This window comes from Nannobrachium achirus (genome assembly GCF_963921795.1).
Source record: "Nannobrachium achirus genome assembly, chromosome: 24".
NCBI classification, from domain to species: Eukaryota; Metazoa; Chordata; class Actinopteri; order Myctophiformes; family Myctophidae; genus Nannobrachium; species Nannobrachium achirus.
In genome coordinates, this window is record NC_137831.1 from 24,394,627 (window position 1) to 24,415,099 (window position 20,473).

The 20,473-nt window shown below is 41.3% G+C and overlaps 1 protein-coding gene across 1 annotated transcript; it reads left to right on the forward strand.

Annotated features, from left to right (window-relative positions):
* The first annotated feature begins 1,210 nt into the window (after window positions 1-1,210).
* LOC308280066 (cytochrome P450 20A1-like) lies at window positions 1,211-19,458 on the forward strand. Its single transcript, XM_080720326.1, has 13 exons — window positions 1,211-1,374; window positions 2,072-2,121; window positions 2,744-2,910; window positions 3,801-3,946; window positions 6,003-6,170; window positions 6,785-6,863; window positions 7,180-7,292; window positions 8,042-8,096; window positions 8,822-8,942; window positions 9,803-9,914; window positions 10,203-10,267; window positions 11,233-11,322; window positions 18,315-19,458. Exons 1-13 carry the CDS (start codon window positions 1,303-1,305, stop codon window positions 18,463-18,465), a joined length of 1,389 nt encoding a protein of 462 aa, XP_080576452.1. The 5' UTR covers window positions 1,211-1,302; the 3' UTR covers window positions 18,466-19,458.
* Window positions 19,459-20,473: the final 1,015 nt, after the last annotated feature.

The window sequence follows — 20,473 nt, forward strand, 5'->3', positions numbered from 1 at the left end:
AGAAATACACCACTACCCACAACGTTAAGGAGAAAGAACACTGAAGTCAGGATAGAGGAATAGGATACTGTGTGGGATCAGTTTTTGCATCTCTCATTTTCTCTCGGTTAGTCTAAGCCAGGGATATCTAACTGTATGTTTTGGATTTAATTGTCTGAGTCATAATTGTACCATGAGGTTGCCGACCTGATATATGATATATCAGAAATATATTCATACTGTATTGGTAACATATATTTTTAATAACCAAATTAATTTAATTTAAATATATCCAACCATCTATCTTTTACTGCTTATCCGGAGTCAGATCACAGAGGTAACAGTTCTGGGAGAGAATCCTAGACGTCACTTAGTATCTATAATTTAAGTAGCCAATGTAGTAGGCAATTAGAGTGGGGCACCCTCACTTTGAAAAGCAATGGGTTAGTTAGCGTGTTGATGTCATGAGCGTGTAGATGTGTTTTTGTGATCTGTATAAAATAAACACTTTGCCATAGACCACCTGTATTTGGGCCTGCATGGACTGCTAGTGGACCACTGGTTGAGAAACAGGGTTAAGTTTAAACAGAGCTTCTTAGACTTTAGGAAGAAACAGAAAGGATAGGCTATATGAAATTATTAAAATGAGTAGGATGAAGTATAAAACATTAACTTTAATCCTACCCCTAAAGAGAAGTATCTCAATGGAAACAAACCTGAGCTTATCCTTTTAGTTGACCTTGTACCATTGAACCTTGTCATGAAACTGTAACTTTTCCTATGCAGAATTCAATCAAAAACCCAAATTAAAACCCCCAAAATAACTTCTTTCTATCAATTAACCACCCCATGGATATATATATATATATATATATATATAGGTCTATATATATATATATATATAGTCTATATATATATATATATATATATATATATATATATATATATATATTTTTTTCTCGCATTCCTAAACTAAATGTGATAATAATAAATGTACCCCCATTGATTACGGATTGAGACAACATCTGGAATCAATAGGGGGTACATTAATTAACTATATTTTGGCTTAGGAATGCGACAATTTCAAGTGAGAAATCATTTTGTAATTTTTGGGGGTGAACTACTCCTTTAATTACGACAAACCTCATCCATTCTCTCTGTGATGAATTATTCTGGTCTCCTAGTCGTGCAGTAGAACTCAGACAGATTGATCATCACTGTTGCAGCAGTTTGTGTGTAGACGTGGTAACAGACTGGTCATGTGGGAGTCCTGCACACAATAATACAAGTTGATATAAGTTGATAAAACAGCCAGTATAAAGCATGCTGGACTTTGCCATCTTCGCTGTGACATTTGTGGTCATTCTGGTTGGTGCAGTCCTCTACCTTTATCCGGTAAGTTCATGAAACAGTAGTTAGTTAGCTGATAGCAAGTAAGCAACCCCTCCCCTGCTTGTGTCCTCTCTGTTTTTATTAACGGTGCTTTTATCATCTGGAAAACCAAAACAAATGTTTTATGGTATGCTCATCTGTTGAAAAGTAATAGAACGACCACCTGACCCATATGTCTGTCTGTATCAGGCATGCTACTGTATGTGTGTCAGTGAGAGCCAGAGGTGAGAGAGATAACGTGTGTGTGTGTGTGTGTGTGTGTGTGTGTGCGCGCGTGCGTGCGTGTGTGAAGGGACCCCAATGCAAACAAGCCAGTGCACGTTCATGTGGTCTTTTAGCCGCAAATTGCAACACTAGATTTTTTTATACTCATCCGATTATAAAAAAATCTAGTGTTGCAATTTGCGGCTAGTGGTCTTTATCATTTTAGTAGACCTTGTATCAGTGAACTGTCCTGTAGTGTACTGTACTATTCCTGTGCAAACTTCTAATGAAGTATTCAATAAAAACAATCAAGAGAGACAGAGAAAAAAGGAAGGAGGATAATTAGATAATGATAGATGCATTGGCTGCCAACGGGAGAGATTCAACATATTAAAACAAATCTAGTGTTGCAATTTGAGGCTACACTTCAACAAATACATACTTATGTGAAATGAACGTGTTTCCTTTCCACATTGTGCTCTGCTCACCATCCCAGTCATCCAGACGTGCTTCTGGCATTCCAGGTCTCAACCCCACAGATGAGAAGTAAGTTCACTTCATTATTGTCCATTCTTATCAGGGTGGGAATGTACCACATGCTCTTATCAAGTCGTTTTCTGGTTGGATTGAAACAGGGGTCATCACCACCAGGCTTGAAGCGGACATTTTTTTCAAGTACATACATATGTTTTACCATACACATAGAAAATGATCTGACAATAATATTACTGGAAACACATATTAAGAAATATAGCTTTGAACATTAATAGTGCAGTCGTTCTCAAAGTGGGTCGGGGGACCTTCCTTGAGGGGGTTTCAAATGAACCTTGGAGGTCTGTAACTCTGTGAGTGTACAAATGGAACCAAATGGACCCTCTTGAGAGTGTACAAATGGGGAGTCTCTCTCTATTCCGACATGACGCCACTCCGAAATTGACTTCTTATTGTCAGAGTGGCAAAGTTTAAGGTTAGGGTTAGAGATAGGGTTAGTGTCGGAATGGAGACATGTCGGAAAGGAGGCATGTCGGAGTGGCGGGATGTAACCGTACAAATGGCACCCCTGGGTCTGTAACTAGTTCCATCTGTACACTCCAAGAGTAATGGGGGTCCCAATATATATAAACAGAACGACCGTACAGTTGTTTAGAACGATATTCCTCTGTGTTAGGGATGGCAACCTACAGGACATTGTAAACAGGGGCAGTCTGCATGAGTTCCTGCTAAGCCTGCACCAGGAGTTTGGACCTGTGGCATCGTTCTGGTTCGGAGGCCGACCGGTGGTCAGCCTAGGCTCTGTGGAACAGCTACGACAGCACATCAACCCCAACAGGACCAGTGAGTGTGAATGCTTTTCGTCGAAATAAATGGTCATGCGTTGATCGGATTTAATGTGCAATGAGACTTTGGTAGAAGTTTGGGTTGTGTAATTCACCCTTTGTCAAGTACCGCCCGTTGTCCCACCCCTCTTCGCACCCATTGGTTGCTGTGTCTTGGTGGGACACTCCATCCACTACCATTTTAATTCATTTGCCTTTCATTTCAATTCATTTGTATTGTTATGCTGTGAGTTCAATTCTAATTTCAAACTTGGTTTCAATAAATGGAGCTGCTCAGTGGCAGTATAGTGACTCTGCATGTTTTTAAATGTTTTTATTTAAGTGGTTCCAAAACTCACTCTTTTAGCACATACCTTTATAGTATACGAATTGCAATCAATGCAGATTCTGCCAATATATCAAATCACAAAACCATAATTTTCCTGTTGAATTTACTAATTAATTAGGAAGAAAACCTGCACTGGATCAGTAGATCTGTACCGGTACTTCAAATAGTAACACTCAACAGAAAGTTAACATTTTCATACAAATAAAAATGCTGTTTGTGACGTTCCTGTAGTGCATCTATTGTCAGAATTAACTTTATTTACTTTCGTTTATATATTCAAAAGAGTGACTTTGAGAGACGTTTCACAGTGCAATGCAAGCCATTGAGGACTGGAGAATATAATCAACTGAGTAACTATTGAAAATATCTCCCCAATATTTGGCGTTACATCATGGAGTAACATCCACCAAAATGTGATTGTACTTTAATGTCTCAAGGACATATTTCATGGAACATATTAGCTTAACTCAGGAACTAAGGTATTGTAAACCATAATTTGCCCTTGTTCTTCTCTTTTGAAATACATATAATGTTTCTTCTTGTTCCTTTGTTCTTCCCAGCGGACTCCTTTGAGACGATGCTGAAGTCGTTGCTACGTTACCAGGCGGGCATGGGGGGCGGGGCCACCGAGGCAATGATGAGGAAGAAGGTGTACGAGAACGGCATCAACAACACGCTAAAGAACAACTTCAACCTCGTCCTCAAGGTTGGTGGGCTGAAGTGTAATTCTGGTGGCAGGTACAAAGGAGAAGACCAGCTCTACTACAATGGGAGAGCGTTTTTTGCAGGTCTTTCAGTCCGAGTGTATCAAAAAGGCAACTGGGTTAAGGCAGCGGACGCTTTTGGCTGCGCTGAGGTGCAGAAAGTCGGGGGGACGGAGATACACCTAAACCTAACCTTAACCCTAACCTCAGTAAAACTAACACTGGTGAATGTCTTGTGTCACAGAACCCCATCTGAAAAGATTTGTTTCTGGGACACCCAAAAAGGAAGATTTGTACTCAGCAAGTATAATTTTAGTTACCAAACATTTTGCTGGCATCAAATCATCTTTTGTCTGATGCATGTCTATGAGTGAAACACTGCAATACATTTTCAGAAGTTTGCAAGCTGTGTGCAGGAACTAGAACTTGTGTTTTCTTGTTGAAACATCACAACATACATTGTGAACCATGCAGTGTATAGACACTAATGCTACAGATATACCAGTAAGACTCCCTAATCGGGAGATAAGCGACCGTTGGTCGCTTATCTCCATAAATAGAGCAAAAATGTGTTTTTCCAAAATCTTCCTGATCCATGTTGTTGACATGAGTGTAGACATACTGTGTAGTGATTTTCGTGATTTTAGGGCAAAATCTGAATCGGCCTCATGGTGGCGCTAGAGGGCCATGTGAGAAATGAGGGGTGGGGTCTCCTCGCCGCCAAGGCGGACGAATAGGTACCGGCCCCGGCTCTCCCGGTCGCTCCTAGCCCGAGTTACGGCATTTTATGTGAGCTGCAGTGGCAGGGGGTCCTCCACTGGGGGCGCCACCACTTTTGCATCCGTTCTGGAGCACCAGGAGTGGGTGGTCCCCGGGAATGCCCCGTGAGCAGCCCCGTTGGGGTGGTCATTTGGTCATTTTTGCACATTTGGTAATTTTTTACACCTGGGGGTCCCCCAGGGACCTGGGGGTCCCCGAAACTCCGGGGGTCCTTGGAGGTTGTAGTTTGGCAGGCAAGGAGTGTGTGTGCAAAATCTGGCATGGATCGGGGCAACGGTTGCAGAGATATGAGCAGGGCAAAAGTGTGACGTGTGACGTGTGACAGAGGGAGTGACTCCATAAATAGAGCAAAAATGTGTTTTTCCAAAATCTTCCTGATCCATGTTGTTGACATGAGTGTAGACATACTGTGTAGTGATTTTCGTGATTTTAGGGCAAAATCTGAATCGGCCTCATGGTGGCGCTAGAGGGCCATGTGAGAAATGAGGGGTGGGGTCTCCTCGCCGCCAAGGCGGACGAATAGGTACCGGCCCCGGCTCTCCCGGTCGCTCCTAGCCCGAGTTACGGCATTTTATGTGAGCTGCAGTGGCAGGGGGTCCTCCACTGGGGGCGCCACCACTTTTGCATCCGTTCTGGAGCACCAGGAGTGGGTGGTCCCCGGGAATGCCCCGTGAGCAGCCCCGTTGGGGTGGTCATTTGGTCATTTTTGCACATTTGGTAATTTTTTACACCTGGGGGTCCCCCAGGGACCTGGGGGTCCCCGAAACTCCGGGGGTCCTTGGAGGTTGTAGTTTGGCAGGCAAGGAGTGTGTGTGCAAAATCTGGCATGGATCGGGGCAACGGTTGCAGAGATATGAGCAGGGCAAAAGTGTGACGTGTGACGTGTGACAGAGGGAGTGACGGAGGGAGTGACGGAGGGAGTGACGGAGGGACAGCCGGTGGAGGTTTGGATAGTGTGCAAGTAACTGCGACCTACGGTCGCAACTAACACATCTTTTCTGCATGCGCAAATATTGATATGCACTGCGTGTCGAAAGTAGTCCCACAATGCTTCATATGACGAAGTATAAATCAGGCTAAAACATTTTTTTACATTCTGTTTATTGAGTTTTTGGGGATGTTTTAGATCCTCATTACTCTCAGGTCATATACTGTAGTCACGTACTGATGAAAGTAAACAAGGTATCTCAAAATAGTCAAGGGAATTCGTAAGTAAATCAGGCTACATTCAGCAATCAGATAATCATTGCTGTTTGTGCATTGCCCTCTCTCTCTAAGCTGGTGGAGGAGCTGGTGGAGAAATGGCAGTCTTTCCCGGAGGGCCAGCACACCCCTCTGTGTGCCCATCTTCTCGGACTGTCCATGAAGACTGTCACCCAGCTGGCCCTGGGGCAGCGCTTCAAAGACGACGCAGAGGTCATCCGCTTCCGCAAGAACCACGATGCGGTGAGAAAATGTGCTTGGTTGCATTATTTGAACAGTAAACAACTTAAATCCTCTATACTTATATTCTCTGAGCGTGCTTCCAAACGCACCCTTTATAAACTTGACCTTTTGTTGGTTTTGTTCTCTTTTCATCCCTCTATACAAAATCTCTTCGCCAAAAATAGCCAATCCACAAGCTCACAACACATCACGTTGGAAACTTGTAGAATGTAACCCCCAGAATGGGGATGCTAGTGTTCTAGTATCCTCTTTTTTGGAGCCGTGTGCAAAGCACATGGCCTCCCTGTAAGTGGCTTTGTGTGTCCTCACCAGAGTCTCACCAGAGTCTGTGTCGTCAAGAATGATGGGATTTATGTCACTTTGAAGTGAGCCGGATCTCTGGATTTTTTGGATGGGATTTATGTCACTTTGAAGTGAGCCGGATCTCTGGAATTCGTTCCTTTCAAAGAGCCGTTCAAAAGTTATTTATTTTGTAAATACTTTGTAGATTTTGATTATAATTACAAATCACTTCAATCAAAAACATAGACCTGGAACTGCTCCAATTCACGGCTCCACTTCGAACCGAGGTTTGATTTTAACTGGGTTGTTGACTTTTGCTCCCATTTCACAAGATCTGGTCAGAGATTGGGAAAGGCTACCTGGATGGTTCCATGGAGAAGAGCTCCAGCAGGAAAGGACATTATGAGAGTGGTGAGTCAATATGTACCGTTCATGTCTGTTGTCTCTCTCTTTCTCTCTCAACAGAGAGAGATAATTGCAACCATGTTTGGTGCACTGTCTGCTTCGATTAACTTTATTAATGACTTACTATATACTTCGTTGACTGGAGTACCCTGGGGGTCCGTCCTTTTTTCCACCTCTACGTTTAATCTCTTTGCTGTAAATATCCAATTTGTCTTCTCACAACAAGTCACATTGCAAGCTTTTAGATTTTTCGCCAAAATGTGCAGCCCAGAATAGGGATGCTAGGGTTCATGTGGTTAACGAGAGTGCTTGTTTTGTCCAGCCCTGTCAGAGATGGAGTCAGTACTGCTGTCTGTGACCAGGGAGAGGAAAGCCCAGCAGAGCCAGGCCGTGTTCATAGACGCCTTGCTTCAGTCCAGCCTCACAGAGAGACAGGTGAACACTGGCTTCATTATAAACCGCCTTCGTTGGATGGATCATTATTCCAATGAAGGTTATACAAGGGACATGCCGTTAAAATACATCTTTAATGTCGGTCACACATTTCGAGGGGACATGGAATGGCCCAAGCAAAGGCACAAATATACAAAACATAATATTATTGTCACTGTCATCCAGTGTAGTTGTTATTTAGTCACAAGCTCTTGTTATTGCTTTTCATTGGTTCATGACATTATGCAATGGCTTTAAGCCATTTAGGCCTAGAATTATTTAATGCTTTAACTGAAAAGTCGTGAAAATGTGTGAAAATCTTTGAATATATGTATTGTTAAAGCGAACATTTGTAACTCAAATTTTGCTTCTGGGGGTCCCTAGAAGTAAATACTTTTAGATCAGGGTCCGTGGCCAAATACAGGTAATTTTGGGGGTCCTTGAAATGAAAAGGTTTGAGCACTGACATAGGAAAAATATAGGTTTTTCAGAAAACCTCGAAGGATTCAGAAGACACTTAGAATAGAATCGGGTCAAAATATTCAAAGTCTAAGTCTATGATTTTTCAAAAATAGCAGATCTACAAGCTCACAGCGTGACACTCAGTGCCGTGCTGTGAGCTTGTATATCTGCTATTTTTTTTAATAATGTTGACCCGGTTTGAATAGGTTAAAGTGGGTTTGATGTTAACATGTGACAGAGAAACAAGACGTATTTTGACAGTGATATTGTTGTATAATTAATTATTTCAGATCATGGAGGACAGCATGGTGTTCACTCTGGCAGGATGCGTCATCACAGCCAACTGTAAGTAAAGTTTGACACAACTGCTTTTAAAGGAACACCTTTACCCCAATTACTCACCACATGAACCACCTCAGTGGCCTTGTGGTGAGAGTGTCAGTGACTGGGAGGTCAGGGATTCAATCATAGATCATACCAAAGACTATAAAAACGGGATCCAATACCCACCTGCTTGGCGCTCAACATCAAGGGTTGGTTAGGGGGTAAGTCCATTTGACATACAGTATGGTACTAACTAGTGTCATGTGTACACCCCCTGGACATCAAGCTGCCTTGCACTACGGAAACAAAAGATGGGCTCCTGACCTACGGGCCACATGAACTCATTGAACCATTGGTTTTCAAGGCTAATTACATACTGTATATTTATACTCACCAATTGAAGTCTTGACATTTTGAGTTTGGCACATTCCTTCACAGCGAATGAAGAATCCAGAAACATAGAAAATACATGAATTGAAGATTGTATTCTTCTTATACGAGGCCTCTACCTATGGATAACACAATAAAAACATTAATAAAACATGATTTGCAGACAATGCAATGTACAGATCACTATTTTTATATTATATTGTTTAGACTGATGCTAGGTTCTTGGTTTACCTGTGATCCTAGTTCACTGAGACACTACACTGTCTCTCTGCATTAGATTTATGTGATTGAGAAGAAGTTAAGGGTGCATGCTAAAGGCCTACATTGTAATTGTAAATTGTTATTGTTTCCTGCAGTGTGTGTTTGGGCAGTGCACTTCCTGTCCACCTCTGAAGAGGTTCAGGACAAGCTGTATGAAGAGCTGGAGGAGGTGCTGGGTTCTGATCCCGTTTCTCTGGACAAGATCCCTCAGCTCAGGTAAGATCAGTCGCTGTCCAAATCTGACCTAATGAAGATCATCCATCCACGGTCCAGCCATCTTCTGCAGAATAAAGTGATTTGTAATAGCATTAAATATCATTACTTTTCAGGAAATGGGGAGGAAAATAACCTGTGTTCCACTGGATCCAATGAAGTCACAAGCTCTTGTTACTTTTCATTGGTTCAATATTTAACAACAGACATATCCACCCTTAATTTCTTGTGGAACTATTTATTGTTAGAAATAGCGAAAATCTGCTATTTTCTTTTTTTGTGACACTGTTGTATGATGATGTACGGCATCAGTTTAGGAAAGAAAAAAGAGATAAAAGTTTAATGCTCAACAACAACGATACTCAACTATTTCCTGCTTGATTACCTGTCTTGCGCAGGCAGGCAATCAGAGATCTCTCTAAGATCGTGGCTGACAATTAATGTTTTTCACAGAGTAACCCATTGTCTAGGACAGGTATTAAATGGCATGCTAACGTAGTGATTGTACTCCCCCCAAAATAAAAATATACACTCTTTTACGTTTGAGTCATTTAGCTGACACTGTTATATTTACAACAGGTTGGTCCCTAGAGGAAGTTCATATATAACATGAAGTAGTGCAATGGCAAATCCATTAAGCAGAGAATACGATCCTGTGATTACAGGAGCACACTATGGGGAAGTGGTGTAATAATAAAAATAATAATGTGTAAACTAAAATATGATATGGAAGGATTATATTTGGAAAATGAACTCTGTTGTCCTCCAGTTTAGGAAGAGACAGACATTACAATTTAGGGCTAAAAGTGAAATATTGATCAGTTCAGTTGCCCTGCTCTGATCGCGTTTCTGTCCTTGACCAGATACTGCCAGCAGGTCCTGAACGAGACGGTGAGGACTGCCAAACTGACCCCCGTCGCAGCCCGCCTTCAGGAAGTGGAAGGGAAAGTGGATCAGCATGTCATCCCCAAAGAGGTATCTGTTTTCTCTGTCTGTCTGCTCATCACCAGGTTATCACAAAGTAAAGACTTACGCATATTATATTACATACTAATTGGATTAACCACTTTGGCCGTCCCCATTTTCTGAATTCCAATATTAACACTTTGCGTTGCAACAGGTTGTGAGCTAATAGATTGGAGCTAATAGATATATTTTCTGTATAACGAAACATATACCAATAAGCTTAAGTGGTTAAGTGAATAATGAATATATTATGATGAATGCTAATGTGTTGCTTGTTTTTGTTTTATGGTATTTCAGACTCTTGTCATCTATGCGCTAGGAGTTGTCTTGCAGGATGCAAACACTTGGAGTGTCCCATACAGGTTTGCACTTTGCATACGTTACTTTTGACTATTTATTTCTTGATTAATTGCTTGGTTCTTGTAGGTTTTCCTGAAGACGAGGCTGTGTCTAAAACTTAAGTAGATAAATGTAGGAACGAAGCACTACACTCCCTGTAGAAATATTTGTAATTAATTTATTTTGAAGATTTTAAACGTGACGTTTCTGCCCCATATGAACTTCACCATAATTACAACACCAGAGGCAGCGCCACAGATCACTTTCAACCCAGAGTCAAAACCAACAAAGGGTCAAACTCTTTTTTCTGCTATACCACCAAAATGTGGAACGCCTTACCGAAGGCCATAAAGGAGTGTGGATCACTAGCATCCTTTAAAATTGCCCTTAAAAACCACTTACAGGCAGCAACCGTTCGCAACTGGTAAAAAATGAACCTAGCCCAACCCTACCCTCCCCTGCCCCTTCTTTGTATATACTGTTTTGTTTAGACTTACTGTCTTCTTTTGTTTTTCTTTACATATCTACTGCATAGTACTGTGTTCTATTTGTCTGTCATTCAATGTTATATGAGATACTTCAATGGTTTCCAGTGGAAATAAGCTTAGTCTTTTCATGGATCTCCTTTTAGTAGACCTTGTACCAGTGAACTGTACCGTCATGAAACTGTACCTTTTCCTATGCAAACTTCTAATAAAGTCTTCAATCAATCAAAATCAGATCCAGTGAAGGTTATATAGATCCGAAGATTCATTCATTTAAATTTAATTAAATTAAAGTGCATATTTCTATTGGGAGAGCCTAGCACCTCCTTCTTATGATTGAATAATTTCTCATTGGTTCTTACCATATTGTAATTTGTATCTAAATCCCCCCCCCCCCCCCCCCACACACACACACACACACACACACACACACATTTTGTTAGTTTATATATACCGGTAATGTATTTATACAGCTTTGTGACACTCCTGCTCTGTACTCGCAGATTTGACCCAGATCGATTTGAGGAGGAGTCCGCCAGCAAGAGCTTCTCCCTACTGGGTTTCTCTGGAAACCAGGCATGCCCTGAGCTGAGGTACAACCGGCGTTCTCACATAACATTTAGAGAAGCCGGGGTTGTTTTTCTAAATTTAACTGGGTGGTCTGAGTCTTTCTGTTTATTTATTGAGGCAGCTGGTTAGAAAGCGGAGAGGAAAAGGAGTGGGTAAACTGCAAAGGGGAGGCACAGTGCCTGGTGGGACGCGATCCCAGGCCAGCTCCCTAGATGGGGAGCCAATGCACCGCCTCTCGGGACTTGAAAGAGAAACATTATGGGTAGCTAATCATTGCAGGGTTTCTTAAACAAAGACTTGCAGTATTTGCAGCAGTCCACCAGAATGGCAGAGTAGCCTGCCACAAGATTTCCCAGAGCATAACATGTTACAAGTGATATTCACGTTGTTTTTACTGCTCAGCTCGGTATGTCACTTAAACCGTACATGCTTAGTTGATCACGGTCCCCCAAGGCTCTACACTAGGTCTGCTCCTTTTTACCCCCTCTACACCAAATCATTTAACCGAAAATAGAAGATAGAAGATTGTATAAATACAATCTGTCCCGACCAGTCTGCCACCTCGATAAGTAACTTAATTACAGGGTGTCCTTAAAAAGCCTTACATTATCTTAAATCCATATTTTATTAAAAAAGGTCCTCAAAAAGTAAAGATTTTTTTCATCATCTGCTTATTCGAATTTAGTTGTGGAGGTAGCAGTTCCCTTTCTCTGGCCACATTATCCAGCACTGACTGGGGCATCCCGAGGCTTTCCCAGGCCAGTGTGGAGATATACAGTAGTCCCCCACCTGGTCCTTGTTCTGCCCTGTGGGCTCTACCCAGCTGGCCGTGCCTGGAAAACCTCCCCGGGGAGACCTTGATGAGGTGAAATTATATTATTATGGTATGTTGGTTAGTAGTGAATATATTTGCTAGTTTGAGTCCTGAGAACCATTTGTAGATGAAGTCAGAAAGTAGGGAGTAGGAGCATAGAAGGTCACAGCTGGCAGCCAGTCAGTGCCTCCTTGTTTTATGACTCTGAGAAAGAGATAAGTTGTTGGCTTTAATGAGCTAGGGAAAGAGAAGGAATAGATGTTTTTGTTTTAGTGGAGGAAATAAGGAACTGTGAGAGGGAGGGCGAGTCAGTCTGTCTTGTCTGTCTCTTGGTGTAGGATGTATGTACATGTGTGTGACTGTTACAGCGCTGTAAATAAATGTTTTCTATTATCTTTTAACATCGTTTCTGAGTCAAGGTTTTGCTGATCTTTTGAGAGTTTCAATTTCTGCTATGGAGTACATAAATTAAGTAGGATTTCTACGTCAGTTCTTGGCGTCACGAACAGGATCAACCGACCCCTTCGAGAGACCCGAACAGACGGACTGGTCAGGCGCCGACCGTTGAGGATTATTAGTGATCCTCGATCTCGTAAACCTGCCGGAGTAAAGGAGTCTTTCCCGTGCAGAGCGTGGGGTTCATCTGTGACGGAACTATCTCTCGATTGGGACGCGTTGATCACCGAACTAAGTCAACGAACAAGCGGTGAAACTCTCAACGATTCAGTATGGTCATAAGTCTCCGCAGAGTGGCACAGCGTGTTAGGCCACCGCCGAATTGGGCGTAAAACAGTTGATGACAGTATTCTATAGAGTGAGACACTATAGAAACAGAACACCGAAACAGTACGGTGGGTGGATAGAACTGCTCCACTAAAAAGTCGCAGTCCCAGGTGCCTGATCAGCATTCTGGAGGTTAAAGTGTACACGATGAATAGATGACTCAGATCGATGTTAGATGTTATAGAATATTCTGTGTTGTGTGAATATTCTGTGTTGTGTGAATTAGATCATAATGAAAATGGTGAAACGTTAAAAGTGGTTTGAATCTAAAATATTGGTATTTGGTGTGAACTACACGCAGGTGAAATACTAGAATTATATAAAGTAAAAAATATATAAAAAAATAGAAGGGGAAACATTTTATGATAGAGGTATTTTGTCTCCTAAAAACTGAACCAAGTAAAGAAACAAGTAAATCATGAACAAAATATGAAACAAATAATAGAAAATAAGGTTGTGTTGACAAAGAAAAAAAAAAAAAAGAAGAGAAACTGAATAAAAAACATTTTTTAAACAAGATTATGAGGACAACTGAATCTATGTCTGTAGAAACGCACACTAACCCGCACTTTGTACCCCGAGGTATCTTTGGACTAGGACTGCTACCCTGGCAGGACCAGGAGAAGCGACTTTAAGCAGGCGAATGACTCCCCCTGAATACGGCCATAAATCAACCCCTGAACCTAGGGAGTGCAGCTGAGCTTGACAAACAGAGCTGCATCTGCCCCAGTACTGAAGACTTGTTGCATGGAGAAATTACCAGTATACAGACACTGCTGGCACTGCCGGACTCACCAGAGTCACCACGCTATGGTACATTGCCCCTCAGCCCAGGCCAGTAGGCCTATGAAGAAGACATTCAAATAATCAACAAAAAAAGAAAGCTGGAAGATCTACAAAAAGGACAGGGCTGGACACTTGCAATGTTACAGTACAAGCTGAAAACTTGGAAAAAGCAAAGGCAGCGATATGGCACTATATCAGAACTACAAAATGGATACAGAGACAATTTGAAGAAACTCAACTGAGTACCAACGTTGGAGCGCTGAATTTGGAGGACAATCAGAACGACGACTTTTTGGACGACACATGGATGGAGCGGCGGCCGTATTCAGGGTGGACAAGGTCGCTCTGTGTCGTTCTAATTTAACCTGGTCCCAGGCTGTTGATCCCCAAGGAACACGGGAATCGCTTTTGCATGCATGCCATGGGGCCCCGTAGGAGACAAGGTAAAGAAATGTATGAAACAATGATTGATTAATTAATTGTTTGACAAGGCCATTAGATTAGATGTAAGATGTATATGATATTGACAGACACTTATTAGCAGTTATTGATGTTAAGTGACTTCAAGAAATTATTTAGACATTTACTGAGAAAGTTGAAAAAGCTACATACAGTATTGTGCAAAATACTCGTCACAGTGTTATAATAAATATCCCATGATTATTTACAATAATTGGTAAACAGTTTAAAGTTATGGTGGTTTTTGGTATTAAGTAAGTCAGAGTCTGTGAAACCTTTTAAACTTTTATCAGTACTAATCGATCTTTCTGAACTGTACAACCATGTCATGAGATGGTATATGGGTCATTTTATGCATTCATTTTTGAGGTCTTATAATTGTCCAGTTACATTAGACAGGGATTCAATTCTAAAACTAGGAATTGTTATATTATATGGTTCAGAAGAGAGAGAGAGAGGAGCACTCGTCAAACACAGTTCCGTCAAATACTTGTCTTGGGTGCACGGCTCAGGGAACGAATAAACTTTTAGAAAGGAGATGCCCGCACTCACTTTAGAATGAAATCTTGGAATTTTTACATGGTTGAATAATGAAATTGAAAATGTAATCCAATGCAAATAATGCATTCATATACAGTATGGTAACATTCATTTAATCCAGTCAAAATATTTGTCATTTATCAATACAAATTATGGACGTCAAAGGTAAATACTAATATACTAACAGAGGCATTAAAAAGTACCCAGCAAAATGTCCCTATTGAATAAATGAATATCTTTAAAACCAGAGGAAAAATATATATAAGTATTCATGTATGAAATACGAGTCATGTGACTTAATGCTATTATGGTGGAATATATGTCTTTCATTTTCAGAGATTGGATATAGAATAATATTCTATTATCTGTAGGGTTATTGTAGTTGTAAATGGGCAATATTGAGCATAGAAATTCCTCTCATTACTGATGAGGTGTGTTAAGACAGCTTGGAGTTTTAAGTAATGTTTCTGGTTCCATTTGATGTTCTAGACATTATGCCCTTGTTTCCATTGTTTATATCAAACGATCTAGAATGGTCACAGCTCATGTTTCAGTGAGGCGAAATTGATCCAAAAGAATGTGGTATGCAGCCCGACGGGAAACACCCGGAATTTTAAAGTCTGTTATGTAGAATACCCCTCTGCTTCGTGTTTATAGTGTTTTGATGTCTCTGTGACATAAATTATGTGTGTACACTTAGAACAGGACGCTTGGTCATATTTAGATGAACATTTTGTTTGAGTTTTTGATTTATTGGCAATGTAAGAGTTGGCTACCTTTATCACCTGCTTTGTTTGTGTAAACTTGGTATGGCATGGGTGAAGTAAAGTCTTATCCACCTGTGGCCATAAGGCTGTTTGACTCCAATACTTTAAGACCAGTCACATGTCAATTTAGATTATCTCAAATGTTAGGTTAAAAAGCGATGTTTTATACTTTATTGGAAGCTGTTGTAGTGTAAACATGTCCACAGGCTGAGTGTGGCTGTTGTTGCGTTATCATGCGTTAATATGATTTAGATCAGATGGCACAGTTTTATCACAAAACCTGATGACCTGTAAATAGTGCACCAAACGAGATATGGTCCGTCTTTTAAAATATTTATATGAAGGTGGTCACAATGTCAGCGCGACTAAAATGGTTAAGCATAGTTAATTAATTAATTCCAAAGGGGAATATTTAGTTGGCTACATTATTACAGTAGGCCTAGGCCTGGGGAGGGTAAATTGGTTCAAATCATGTGAATACTATTCAGGAATTACAATTAGTTTACCTATGACAGTAACATATATATGATAGACACGATAGAGTATGATAGACATTTTATTAATTTGTATTTGTTATTTTGGCCTAATTTTTTTTTATTACCCTTTCATACTTCAGTATTTCTCTCTTAAAGGGACATGCACGCTCATGCGGGCTGAAGAGCAAGAGGAATCCTATTTCTATCCTTAAAGCATTCAAGACAGCTTTATTGAGGCCCCCCACCCTTGGCCCCACTTCTCCCTTACATTTGATTTGTTGCATACTTCTCTTGTGATCTGGACAGCGTCATTCAGGATCCTATATGTGTTCACATGTAGACATACAGGACCCCCCTGTGTTAACTTAAGGGCTTTTGCTGTTGAAGATGGAGCCGTTATCTGCTCATGTGACTTATTCTTTATGCTGTTAATTCTGACGAGTTCATCTTATAGGATTATTGGGCCTCACACTTTTTGTTTAAGTGATGGCTGAAACAAGATTTCTTTCTCTTGAACATTGCAGCCTAACGTTGCAGGGGACAGTGTTCTGTTCTGAATGAGGTTGTACTTTTGCCTGTACTGGAAGATGCAAAACCAGAAGACTTTCCTTGACGTTCATAATGTAGATTAATATTATGTTTTTAATTGTGATGATGAACATGATTGTTTTGATTAACCAAATTAACTCATTGACCTGATTTGTTCCCTTAGGCCTGGCCTTGTTGGAGTGCCGTTGGAGAATTCTGAATTAATTATTATTATTTTCCCCCAGTGGCAGCAACTTTCCGCTTCTTGTACATATCTGAGAAATTGTTGGTTTGTTAGAATACTGCTAGTGATTTCTCCATGTGTTTATCTGATGTCCCCACTTTCCCCACTGCCCCTGAATGTGGTGTTTGGGATCGTGAATTTTTATTACACAGTTGAGATGCCCTTTGTGTTAACAAATATTGGTTACAGAGGGAGTCACTGCTACTGACATCTGGAGGCCTACAGGTTCCACACGCACTGCCCACCCAAAAGTGGCTGCTCCTTACATCAAACGCTGGCCCAAACTGAACGTGTACAACAGGAAGTTTTGCTGGAAAGATTGGAGGTCACCACGGTTGGAGGGCCCGTTCATGGTATTGCTACCATTCACACGTCAATCAAAGTCGAGGAGAGGTCAACTTGGGTGCTCGCATCACACTGTAAGCTGTTCGAGGGTTCAGCCCGGCCTGAGCCTGACCAAATGGACGTTTCTGAGTCAAGGTTTTGCTGATCTTTTGAGAGTTTCAATTCTGCTATGGAGTACATGAATTAAGTAGGATTTCTACGTCACCTCCAGGAGGCATCCTCCTTCTAGATGTCAGAACCACCTCAACTGGCCTCTTTTCTATGCAACGGAGCATCTGCTCTACTCCCAAGTCTCTCACGGATGACTGAGCTTCTCACCTTATCCCTAAGGGAAGACGCCAGCCACCCTCCTGGGAAATCCCATTTCGGACGCCTTTATCCTTCGGTCATGAGCCACGTTTCATCACCATAGGTGAGAGGAGGAACGGTTGACCGGCGGCAGATGCAGAGCTTCAATCAAAGTTTCAATCATAATGGTGCGGCACAGCAAATACAATATTGTAACTCCCCCCCCCCCCCCCCCCCCCCGCTTTTTATTCCTCCTGCTAATATCATGCTCCGTCCTCCCCATGATACTTGAATTCCTTCACTTGGCGTAAGGACTCATTCCCTACCTGGAGTATGAAATCTACCGGTTTCCTGCTGAGTTATAAACTATTTTTAGTAAGGTATTTAATAAAAATGACAAAGTATGTATTTTGATGTATTCCCAATTAGACAATTTAGAACGAGTAACCGCTCAGCCCTGTCCATTGAGTTCAATGAGTTCTCAAAAGGTTTTCACTTTCAGCTATTACCTTCAATGGTGTGATTTCCAAATTATAAACTTTTCAGGTTGTGAACCACAAAGGTTCACAGGAGCTTCTATGTTCAAGGCACTCTATACCGTTCTACAGTACAGAAGTTGCAATTCTGTCAAGATGAAACTGCAGTATTAACAATAAATGGCTTGCCTTGAATACTAAAATTCAATACTAAAACCTGTGCTCGATAATGTTTGTCTTTCTACAATCACAGCCCTATTTTGATTGTATTAAGGTGGCAAATGCTGTTTGGCCACTCAAAACAGCATTGGCCACTCATGGCACTAGAATAACTTAACCTCTGAGCCCTATTTTATACTTTATCACATGATGGTGGTGTACAATGAAAATGGACGATCCACAACCGTGTTGTAGATCTGCAATTTTACCCATTTGTTTTGGAGGTTATAGTAGTGATTATTGATTCCTGCGTGTAGCGTCCAACATGACTCTGTTGATGTCTTTGTCAGGTTCGCCTACACTGTCGCTGCAGTCCTGCTCAGCACGTTGGTACGGCGGCTGAAACTTCACCGGTTGAAGGGTCATGTCGTGGAGGTGAAATCGGAACTGGTTTCCACCCCTAAAGACGACACCTGGGTCACCGTCAGTGAAAGAAGATAGAATTTACCCTTCCAACTTCCTAACCAGGCGAAGCGGAAACCTCCGAAGACTATTACAAACGGCAATATGTCCTCCTCGAGAGGAGAGCACAACATTGCGTGGAGTTCTTCGGTCAGTGTCTCTGATTAATGTAGATTAATGTAGATTGTTCTGTCAAGCAAGAACTGAGTTCTGTTATGAAAGGAACATGTATTAATTACATCATTCAGTGTTAACTATTGTAAGAACACAGAACAACATTTAATTTGGGTAGAACTTTTTTTAGTTTGGCTTAATTCAGTGTTCCTTATAGGTGTGTGTGTGTGTGTGTGTGTGTGTGTGTGTGTGTGTGTGTGTGTGTGTGTGTGTGTGTGTGTGTGTGTGTGTGTGTGTGTGTGTCAAGCCATGTTGCTTTGTTCAGCCAATAAGCCTTAAACCACATCACCAGGGGTCAAATTTGTTGTTATCCCGCTTATTACCCGGCTACTAAATAAAATGTATAATTTGACTCAAAACTAAAAACAAAACAAAGTATTTCCTTGTTTACAGACAGCTGAAAGTATTCCACAAGTGTTGCACTCTGCGTCCCCCCCAGCGCAACATGGTCGCCTTGGAAAAGTGCTGATTAGATAGAATCAATTTTCTGATACTACGTCTTCTATTTCTCGCTTAAAATATTTTTTAAAACATTCTTGAGAGCAACGTTTAGTTCTAAATGTTGCTGTGTGTTTGTTTACATGGCTGACATGTTGGATACCGCACAAGATTCATGTAGTGCAGCCTGACTGCAGCAGGTGTTCTGAGCCTTTGATTAGGCAGCGGTCTGTTATCAAGGAATATCAGACCTCTGATTTCAGCGATTGACCAATCAGAATCAAGCATTCAAACAAGCCGGGTAAGGTGGGGAAACTTGTAGTTTTTATGCTTTTGCACTTTGTAACAACAGTTTAACCTGGAACTCTTTTAGCACCCACATTCCAGATGACATCTATTTTGTCATTAAAAATGTTTATACAAAAGAACCCGATATAGCAGACTCAGAATTTGTACATGCCATCACTTAAACATCCCTTTAGACCAGGGGTCTTCAACGTTTTCAGGCCAAGGACCCCTTAGCTGAGAGAGAGATGAAGCAGGGACCCCCACAACCTCTTTTTCGTTTGACAGCGCAATCATCAGTGCATTTTGGATTCATGTCAATTTGTGTTTTCAGATATTTAACCACTTGAACCGTCAATACTTAAACAAGAATTGACACAGTCAATATATACGCTGGTGATTTTGTGACTTGACTGGACAAGAGAATGAGAAATGTACTTGTCCAGAGGACACTGTGCCTCAAAAAGTTAATGTGAAGTCCTGCTGTGTGCGCGCACTGTTCCAGCAGCCCCCCCAGTCCTTTCCCCTAGAGCCCAGAGGAGTGCCCCTTTCTCCCATTCTCTCATAGCCTGGGGTAAACTGCCCTGCCATTGGCCCTTAACATTAGCCAATCCTACTTACTAGTTCGGTTACCATGTGCCATGGTTCAGCCAATAGGCAAAAGGTGCCCTGTAAGTCACTCCACAAACTCACCAAAATATTGAGCTGGTTTTCACCAGCTAACAAGAATTGACACAGTCAATATAAAATCTGTGATTTGTGTTTGATTAATGTTTGCCATATTGCTTCAATATGTTCACTATTGATCGAAATTGCAGTTAAAACTTAAACCAAATTTAAACCAAACCAAACTAATTGCTGTAGTATGCCAAATGGGAGCCCCCTAGTGGCGACAAGGATTTTAAGGGTCCTACGCTCCATAATATGTTCGCTATTGATCGAAATTGCAGATTAAAATTGAGCAAAATTAAAGAAAGTGATGTTTTACAAAAACAAATGCTGTAGCATTATGGGTATTTTCATGGTGCTACACTTCATAATAATATGTTACCTATTGCGTCATGATCCAAGGGAGCCAGGGGAAAAGAGATTTTTATTCTACGACCTACAGTTCAAGAGTTATGGGCCAAAATGTAAAGTGGGCTTTTAT

Bases quoted from the DNA above. Each gene is read 5' to 3' on its own strand.
- LOC308280066 (XM_080720326.1), top strand. From the start codon at position 1,303: ATGCTGGACTTTGCCATCTTCGCTGTGACATTTGTGGTCATTCTGGTT. The intron at 6,864-7,179 runs GTGAGTCAATAT...TGTTTTGTCCAG, and splicing joins GAAAGGACATTATGAGAGTG to CCCTGTCAGAGATGGAGTCA. The intron at 9,915-10,202 runs GTATCTGTTTTC...ATGGTATTTCAG, and splicing joins AGCATGTCATCCCCAAAGAG to ACTCTTGTCATCTATGCGCT.